At 45.3% G+C, this 10440-nt stretch overlaps 1 protein-coding gene across 1 annotated transcript in view; it reads right to left on the bottom strand.

Moving 5' to 3' along the window:
- The window catches only part of PLA2G4E (phospholipase A2, group IVE), an 82431-nt gene that overhangs the window by 28303 nt on the left and 43688 nt on the right, over window positions 1-10440 (bottom strand). Inside the window, exon 2 of the mRNA XM_006831893.1 lies at window positions 5351-5423. Coding sequence (XP_006831956.1) covers window positions 5351-5423 — 73 coding nt within the window. The remainder of the gene's footprint in view (window positions 1-5350; window positions 5424-10440) is intronic.

Below are 10440 nucleotides of genomic sequence, written 5' to 3'. Positions count from 1 at the left end.
AACAACAACAACAGTTAGAGGGCAAATAGGGCTGTCCTCTAGGAATGACTTAGTTCTACATTGTCACTACACCGAAGTCACCTTCATCAGAGGTAGTAACTGTGGTTTGCATCAAAAGTGTTCCTGACTTCTGATTTCATCTCCAGTATCCGGTTACTCTTTGAGGGCTCACCACTCAGTGAACTGGAATTCTCATTTCTCCTTACAATGAATAAAGGTGAGAGTACACTATCCTTTAGATGTTATAATGATAATTTAATCCAGATAAAAAGAATGACCCAAATCCAACAAGCAGAATCAAAAGAATATATGGCCTCATATGGACCCATATTTCACATCATATATGAAAATCAACCCAAAGTGGATCAAGTATCTAAATATAAGAATTAAAACCATAAAACTCTTTGAAGAAAACATAAGAGTGATACTTCAATATCTAATTTTGGACCATGGATTCTTGATTTGACATCAAAATCATGACCAACAAAAGAAACAATAGGTAAATTGGACTTCATTAAAATTAAGAACTTTTGTACATCAAAGAACTTTATCAAGAAAATGAAAAAAACAATCTACAGAATAGCAGAAAATACTTGGCAATCATACATTTGATAAGAATTTAATATCCAGAATATATAAAGAACTCCTACAACTCAACAACAAAAAGGCAAACAATTTAATTAAAACTAGGCAAAGGACTTGAATAGACATTTCTCCAAAGAAGATGGACAAGAAACAAATGTAAAAATACTCAATGTCATTAGTCATGAGGCAAATGCAAATAAATCAAAGCCACAATGAAATACCACTTCAGATCCAAAAAAATTGCTCTCATGAAAAATCAAAATAATAAATACTAGCAATAATGTAGAGAAATTGGAATCTTGGTGCATTACTTCTGGGGATGTAAAATTGTTGAGCAAATATGTTGTTTTTAAGTGCCATTGAGTCGGTTCTGAGTCATGGTGTCCCAGTATAGGCCTTCCAAGGAGCAACTGGTCAGTGTGAACCACCAACTTTGCAGTTAACAGTTCAGGGCTTATCCTACAGCACCACACCAGGACTCCTCAACTGTTAGAGAAAACAGGAAAATATTTTGACGGTTTATCAAAGAATGAACATAGAATTACCTATGACTAAACATAGACATCACCAGCAATTTCACTGTTAGTATACACCTCCAAAGAATTGAAAGCATCAGCTCAAACAAATATTTGTATGCCAGTGTTTATTGCAACGTGGTTCATAATAGTCAAAAAAGTGGAAACAATTCAATAATCCGTAAATCAATACATAAAATATGGTGTATCCATACAATAAAATAGTATGTAGCCATGAAAAGGAATGAAATTATGTTACATGAATGAACCTTGAAGACATTATGCTAAGGAAGTGAAATAAGCCATACACAAAAGGAGGAATAGTGCATGATTCAATGTTTATGAGGTACCTACCCTGTTGCCATTGAGTGACCTAAAAGGACAGAGTAGAACTGCCCCATAGGATTTCCAAGCTTTTATATGAGGAACATGTTGTTGTTATTAAGAGCTGTCTAGTCAGTTCTGACTCATAATGACCCTGCAGAGGGTTTCTGAGGAGTAACTGGTGAGTTTGAACTGACAACCTTGTGGTTCAAATCAACCTTGCGGTTGAATGCTTATCATACCGTTCCATACCAAGACTCTATGAGGAACATGTTTGTTGTTGTGTGCCATGGAGTCGGTTCCGACTCATAGTGACCCTGTAAAGGGTTTCCAAGGCTGTAAATCTTTACGGGAGCAGAAAGCCTCATCTTTCTCCCGTGGAACAGCTGGTAGTTTTGAACTGCTGACCTTGCAATTCACAGCCTGATTCATAACCACTATGCTACCAGAGCTACTTGAGGAACATAGAGTAGTCAAATTCATAAAGACAGAAGTAGAATGGAGGTGGCCAGGAACTGAGAGGAGTTTTTGTATTGGAATAATATCAAAAATTTGGAACTAGATAGTAGTAATGGTTACACAGTATTGTGAATGCACTTAGTGTCACTGAATTGTACATTCAAAAATGATGAAAATGGCAAATTTTATGTTATATATATTTTCTCACAATATTAAAGAAAAGAATATGATGACTTCACCATCCCTATGTAGCCTTTTCATGTCCAACCTGCTCTTCCTCTCCAACAACTCAAGTGTCCAAGCCAGAAACCAAGCATAGTCCTAAAGTCTCACATTGTATGGATTTAACACCTTCTGTCTCTCCAGCCTGCCCACTTCTCACCCTCACTGCCACATGTCTTGCCAACATCATCTTTTGCCAGGATTACTGCTGCTGCTTCCCAACTGGATTCCCGTCTCGTGTCTTGCCCTACTCCAATCTTTTCTCCCAAGAGCACGATTTGGTGGACCCTATAAAGGCAATTTCCCTTCTTATCATTGAACCGACTCGACGGCACTTAACAACAACAACAATAAAGGCAATTTCCCTTCTTATCATTAGTCCATGCCTAAATTCTCTCATTAAATAAGATCTCAGTATTTTGATGGGACATAAGACTCTGGTTAAGATAAAAGTATTCCTGCAAGAGATGGGATTGATCAGACATCACCCATACTTCCTTTGTTTTTCAGCTCCTTTGCGAGATGGGTTTTTGTTTGTCAAAGTTTGGAAAGGAGGAGAATACAGCCCAAGGGGTCCTGAAGAGGTGGGGAATGCTGGAAAAAGGTGAGCGGGAGGAGGGGGGCTATGTAACAATCCAAGGCAGGTGTCATTAGCTGACTGTAAGGATAACAACCTCCTTGGTTGGCAATGAAGAGTGGTTAAGCAAGTGACCCAATTTTGAGAATTTCATCCACTAAAGGGGATTTCTTAGGCATAGATAGATTCTAATTCATGTTGCTCAAGAGGTGACAGAGGCCTTGGTCATCTGAATGACTTATCTCCTTTCCTGGATTGTGGAAACATGACTCAATTTTCTCTACTAATATTCAGGACACTGCCTCTATAATACCTGTAGAGACACCTGGCTGGCACTCCTTGAGGTACTGGTTTGGTTTTTCATTTGTTTCCCCCACCAAGAGTACAAACTCCCAATGGCTGGGAGGTTTCTGAGTTTCAGGGCCTGCCTCTCTCCCAGTCGTCCCTAGGGCTGGGCTCAACACTCCTTTAGTTCTTGGCATGGTGTGTTGATGGCCTTTCAGCTTCTTTGAAATCTCAGGAAACTTAGGTCTGGATTAGAAGACTAAATCAGAGAAAGGTCCATTTTTTATTGAAGTTAGAAAGGAACAAGTTTCGGTGAGGGTAACCCAGGACCTGAAAACATCAGAATATTTTCTCGAACCTACCCTAGGGAATGCAGCCCCCAACTCAACCTGTGAGGACTGTGGAGTCCAGACACAACTTAGCTGGGATGGGGAATGGGATGGGCACTCGCAAAAGGCAGCCTGTGTTTTAGAGGGGTGTGCAGGGAAAGGAAGGAAGAGGGTGGTAGAGCCAGACTGATTCCATTTACCAAGCTGCTTGCTTTCCCCCCTATTGCCTGTGGGATCCATAGGTGATGGGTATGTTAGGGAGAAGGTTGGATGGGCCTGGACAATGGGAATTTCTGAGCAACAAGTGCAGGCATGCAGAGTGAGAGGGAGTGTGTGGCCTGGTGCTTTGAGGGCTGGGGACAGACACACCTAAGAGCAACTGGAGGAGGGCAAGTCCTGCTGCAGACCAATGTCATCATCCCCAAGGGTCGTGGGGTGAACTCTGCCCAAGAGAGAGTAAGGCATCTGAGTGACCTCCATAGATTGTCACTGGGCTCAGGGCACACTTCAGACACCTCAGATCACCTACTTCCTCCCAGGGTCAGGTAGGCTGGGAAGCCCCTGAGAACCCCCTGTCCCTCTTGCTGTTTTCTTGGCAGACACAAGCCCAGACTTAAAGTCTGCTGCAACTACTACTACCCGCCTAGGCTCTGGGCACCTTGCCCTGACAGGTCAGGGTGGGGTCTGAATCCTGATGGATTCTTTTGCTTGTGCTGATGCTCTCTGGCTTGTAGCCAGTGTCAGATTACCCAACAAGCAAGATAAGCACAGATATATTTATGCTTACTTACTAGTCTGTTGTGAACAATTTCACATTTTTCACCACATCAAAGATTCTGCTTCTAGGTATGGCTGGCATCTGTCTCTCTCTCAACACACTCAGCACCTTCTTATATACAAAGCCTCTTTGCCAGCTTACAGTCCCTAACTGGGATAGAGTCCCCAGTAAGGAAGGTAAATGCGGGCTTCCTTGTACTTATTTATGAATATGTAAATAAAATTTGTGAAACTGTTGGCTACGAAAGCACTCGGAAGCCCATGCTAATTTTGCTTACTGGGCACTCTGCTTCTGATTGCAGCAGCAACTTCCTAGCAAGGTTCCTGGTCTCTCCCCACCTCAGCTGGAACACAGTCTACAGAGGCACCACCAGCGAGCCATGCAATCCCTGCCATCACATGACTTAGAAAGCATCACCACTGCCCGGCCTCCCTCTCCTGGTTCGTCCCCTCTCTGTTCCAGCCACCAGACCTGGAATCAAACACTGCTTCTGCCTTGGACAATCATAAGATAAAAATACTAATCTGTCAAATGGGTCTCACAGTACTACCCTTCAGGCTGATGGGAAGAGCTCATGAAATCTGGACCCCAGGCTGACCCACAGCAAGTGTCAGGAGCTATGGGGGATGGAGGCCCTCCCTTCCTTGTTTGTTATTGTTAAGTGCCAGTTCCAACTCATGGCGACCCTGTACAGGGTTTCTGAGAAGCGGTTGGTGGATTTGAACAGCTGACCTGTGGTTAGCAGTCCAGTGCTTATCCCACAACATTACACCAGGACTTCCTCCCTTAGGGTGCCCCTTTCCCTGCAAGAGTAGGCTCACAATCTGAGTTCTCAGACCCCAGCCCTCCAAGGAGACTTCCTTGACCCAGCTCTCAGTGTCTAGTCAGATCTAAATTCCATTGTGGCAAGATCTTCCACTCTATACCCGCTTTGGACATAGATACCCCTTCGTTAGAACGTACACTCAGTATTGTGGCTTTTGTGTCTTCTCTGTCCCCCTTTGGCTCAGACACAGAGAAACTGGTAGTGCCATGGTTACAGCTAGTGTGAAGGGTAGAGAGTAAAAGCCTGGAAAAATGTATATGAATTCTAAGTCACTGAAGATCAAAATGCAACCTCAGTGCAGAATACACCTATATGCAAACACACACATGTGCACACACATGTATATGCAGGCAGATGCACATGCACCCCTCTGGCAAGTTCTCCAGCTAGGTCTCTCTCCATCTTAGCCCAGCCCCATGAGCAGAAGGAAGGAGGGAGGAGGATACTCACACACATCAGCCTGGCGGACGTTTTTCATCCGGATGATCCTCACTGTCAGCAGGTGGCATGAAGACTGTACCTCCTGTGGATTGAGAGGAGAGTGGACTCATCCTTCAAGCATCACTCCAAAGCAATGCCCTGGAAAGACCTCCCCACCACCCTCCCAAACCTGCCCCTTGCATTACAGCCTCATGCTGTTTTGTGTTTCTTGGATAGCTGATTCTCTCCAGCGGGGAAGGTCCCGGGATCCTAGGGCCCTGTCTGACTTTGCATGTCTACATTCCCAGTACCTGCAGCATGCAGCTATGTAGAAAGCACTCAATGAATGCTTGTTGAATGAGCAATTGGATTAGTGTTCCAGTACTGAGTACAGAAGAAATGTTCATAGCAAGGAAGTCCTGAGATGTTTCCATTCTCCTCCTTCCTTCATTGAATCATTTCTTATTGACACTTCTGCCCACCTACCCCTGATGGAGAAAAATCTCCCTCTCCAACCCAAGCTAATGATTTGCTCAGGAGGCAGGCCTAGTGTGGCTCACAGAGGCAACAGATACTGACCAAGCTGGGACTAGTCACTGGGAACTGTCATATTTAGAGTCCTGGTGTGGCACTGTAGGGTAAACACTGCGTTGGGGGTTTAAACCTACCATTCACTCCTCAGAAACCTTATATAGGATCACTATGCGTCAGAACTAACTTGATGGTACTTAACAGCAACTATGTACCAGGCCCTATGCTGGATGCTGGAAGCCAGGAATGAATATGGGACGGAGGAGAAACAGACACTGATAGCAGTGATGCCAGGTGGCCTTGGCAAGGGAGAGCAGCTCAAACTGGCCTTGAGCTCCCCCTGCCCAGCTGTGGAGCACTCCTCAGCTCGAGAAGCCTCCTCACAGCCAACCCGTGTGGATTCTGGAGTTCTGGGAGGATTCTTTTGGACCCTATGAGCCCTTGGGCAGCCAGGATGAGGGGTCTTCTCCCCACACCAGTGGGAGTCAGCACACACTGGAAGAGGGCAGCTTCATGCCTGTTTGGCCCCTGCAGCTCTTTTCTGTTTGAACACCAGAGTTTGAAGCCTCTTCCATTAGAGTTTTAACCAGTCTTAGCTGAGCCTTTGGTATCGTCCACTCCTGGCCCATGCCCATGGCAAATTCCATCAGACTCCTCCAACCCACCAAACTTCTTGGACCTAACATGACATACACTGCTTCTCAACTTGTTTCTAGAAATGTAGCGGTGACCTTTGGCTAGACACTGTTCAGGGCATGATGGGTTCCTTGTTTCTCATTCTCCCGCTGGGCAGAGTGGGTATCCTCGTGTTATTGCTATCATTGAGTTGTTCCACTTTCTCAGAGAACAGTTTAGAGTCTGTGTGGGGAGCGCTTAGAGATCTCTACCTGAGCAGGGGTCAGCTTCACAAGGATATTTCATGGAGTTTAATGGCTTATAAGGTCACTACGAGTCAGAATCATAGGGAGGAGGAGGCATTAGTGTTTCAATAGTAGAATTAATTCTAGCCTTCCATGTAGAAAACTTGGGTTTGATTTCCAGACAATGTACTGTATGTGGAGCCACCATGTGCCTCAGTATTGCTATTATAATGAATAGATTCCAATGGCACTTTCATACTAAGACTTGAAAGAAAAGCCTTGTGATCTACTCCAAAAAACTGGCAGAGAAAGCCCTATGGATCACAATGGTTTGGTCAGCAACTGATTGTCCTATGGATAGTACAGGATTGGGCAGCATTTCCTATTGTGCATGAGCTCCCCAGAGACTCAGGATGACAGCTAACAACCAGGGCCTATGATCCTCTTAGGTCATCTCAGCCCATCTATTGCTTCCTGGAGGGCCTGCCGTTCACCCAGCCTGGTTCGCTTAATTTGAAATTGTCTACTCCAGAAGTGCTCTGGAAAAAGCATATGTGTGACTTCTCCTAGGACCTCGCTCAAGATCTTCCTGCCTTCTCTCCTGTCATATAGTTCTGATACCTTTCAATGATGCTGACCATTTCTTAACATTGCCATCTATTGAATGCTTGCCATGTGCTATGCACTGTACCCATATTCTCTAAATACTGTCTTGCTTAATCCTTACAACACATGAAGTAGTTACCATTAGCCTTGCTTTACAAGGTGGAGAATGTGAGATTAAGTCCTTTGACCAAAGCCATTCTACTAGAATCATAGAAACCCAAGTTTGAATCCATTCTATCAAATTCTCAAACCTGTGTTTATGACCATGTTTCTGACCTTACCTTACTTGAAAATAATCCTTGGCCAAAATGAAGACAGGTGTTTACCTGCACCTCCTCTTCCTTTCTTAGGCCATGTTTTCCTGACAGATTCTTCTCACCCAAAGTGCAATCACCACTCAAACATTGATAGTCCTTCTACCTCCAGCACTCTTGCTACCTACATTCATATCACTCTATGATCAGTTTCTTTTTAAAGACAGAACCCCAAACTTCACAGCACGAACTGTGAGGGTCCTTGGAGAAGTTTCTATTTTCTGGTAGCCATGAGGGCCTGCTTTGTGGTCTACCTTGAGCCTCAGATCACAGCTCAGGAACTTCTAGGAGAGCTCCAATTTCAAAGTGCTCCATGAAGTGCTCCTACATTTTACCAGAAGGAAGATAGAGCCTGGATGGGCCTAGAGGGAGAAAGACTGCAAGTCCATGGGATTTAGGAAAGGGACCCAGATATATCCCAGGAAGCAGGGCTATAAAAAATTGCCTCTTGAATTAAATTGAACATACATAATTTGCTCCTGATAGAATCAGCTCCAATGAGTGGTGCTAGAGATCAACAAACACCATGGCCACATAGGTAATTGATAGAATTATGGAATACAACAAAGCCCAGTGTCTTTGACTTTGGAATGGGAGCCAACATCCAGTGAGATAACAGAATTCAAGTTCTTTGGTTAGCTTGTGCTGTGAAAAGGGTCAAAATATTAGGGACATGGACAAGACCACCCCTAGGAGAAGATGAAAGTCTAAAGGGTAAAAGTCAATATTTGACAGTAGGTATGGCCAGGCACCATGCCAGCTGGGCTATAGTCCTGGGCCAGAGGCAGGAAAATATCCATCAGATACTAGTTCATGGGAGCATTGGGAGGGTCCTGGGAAATACTCAGGGGGTAGGGGAGTTTGTCAAGGAGTATAGATGGTGGTGGTTATGTGCTGTGGAGTTGGCTCCAACTCATAGCGAGCCTGCATAGGGATTCTGAGGCTATAAATCTTTACGGGAGCAGAAAAAAAAATCTCATCTTTCTCTGGAGAAGCTGCTGGTAGTTTCAAACTGCTGACCATGAGATTAGCAGCCCGACTTGTAACCACTATGCTAAGGAGTATAGAAGCATATAGAAGCGTATTTAACACTTTTAGCTGCTGCTGTCACAAAGAGGACAGGTTGGATGGCAGTTTTAGGGGAGACTGTATGGGAGAGAGGCCCTGCTACTCAGGCTGCAGACACACCTGTCCCAGGGCTTGACCTTTCTAGGAAAACCTCCTGTGCTTCATTGTGTCCCCAGGAAGAATGCCCTGTGAGTTCTAGCTTCCCTTCCAAGTCAGGACTCCACTTTTCCCTTGAGACCCACTCTGGAAGGGGGACCTTGCCTACTCATGTGGGAAAAATTGTGCCTCCAAGTCTCATGATTGGATATTGGGGCATCATTTGCCATCCCTTTACCACCTACGCTCCCAGTCTTATAGATAGGACCTTTCAGGAATGGTCCTATCTATAAGACAAAATGTATCACGCACTTCCTGCTTCCTGCATGTCCCATACTGACTCTATGCAGGGTGCATTAAGTCAGCCAGTTGTCGCTGAGTCAATTCCGATTCAGAGCAACCATGTGCATCAGACCAGAACTGTGCTCCATAGATTACATACACTCTTAGCTAACTCCGCAAACCTCTGAGGAAGGTATTATTACTTCTGCTTTATAGAGAAGACTGAGCTACAGATTACAGCTCATATAATTCACACAACCCAGAAGGGGCAGTACCAGGGCTCAGATACAGGCCCACCTAACTCCAGAGCCAATACACTTCCCATCACACAGGGAGGCTGGTTCCACGTGAACCAGCAAAACCGCCTGTGAGGTGGATTGCAGGTCATGCACTAAGCTCATTAAAGGCAGAGGCAGGAGTCAAACCCTCTGTTCCCAATTCAGAACTTTCTCTACACAAGAAGCTAAGTCAGAAAAGAATCTTGTTACAGAAGAACTCGCAGGGCCAGTCTTCTGGGAGCATGGCATGGAGAAGGGTGTGACAGCCACATTTCATGAGTGGTGGGTCTGATGCCTATCCCCAGACCAGGTACCCCCTAAGCAAAGATGGTCTGGGATGCCGGGAGAGGGGAAGACAGCTCCGGAGAGCCTGGTGGGAACTCCCCTGCCCAGGGCTTCTCAAGTAGCCTTGCAGGTGATACCACCTCCTTCTCTTTAGCGAGCTGGGTGTAGCCACCAGATCCTTGCAACACCCATGTTAGGCTGAGTGTGTGGTAAGGCAAGAAGTTCCAGCATGAATTCCATGGATCTCCCAGGAGCTGGGAAAAGGCTCTGAATCCCCACTCTGGATCTCACAGTGGTTTGATTCCCTCTGCAAAGTCCCCTTTGTGGACTCTCTTCAATCCCCTGTTCACTGAGACAGAGAGGCAAGAATGGGTGCTATCAGTGGTGCTTCTACCATCACCCCAAGTTCTATGGGAAGACCTGAGTACACTGCAAAAGGGAATGTCTATCCTGACCAGGGTACCGGGGGGCACCGGTTATCATTCACCATGGAGCTCCTCTCCTTGGTCTCTTCAGAGAGAAAACAGGGGTGTCATGTTCCAGGTAGTCCATTCTCAAGACATTGCCCATCTTGTTCAGTGATTTAGTGTGGGCTGGAGGAGAGGATGCTGAGGAGGGTGGTGAGGAGGAAGATGCTGCCCTTGAGGAACTGTCAAACCATCCTCCCCATGGCACAGTGGATGATTGCGGCCTAATAGGAAACTAAGGCACGGGTGGGCTAGATAGAGCATTGGTCACTTCCCCTGCAAGGCCAGGGTTCTTCCTATGAGACTTTGAGGAGTTGGACAGACCCAAGAACC

Source organism: Chrysochloris asiatica, unplaced genomic scaffold (genome assembly GCF_000296735.1).
Source record: "Chrysochloris asiatica unplaced genomic scaffold, ChrAsi1.0 scaffold00004, whole genome shotgun sequence".
NCBI lineage: Eukaryota > Metazoa > Chordata > Mammalia > Afrosoricida > Chrysochloridae > Chrysochloris > Chrysochloris asiatica.
Note: the sequence above shows the minus strand (reverse complement) of the source record. Positions and strands in the feature narration are given on the sequence as shown.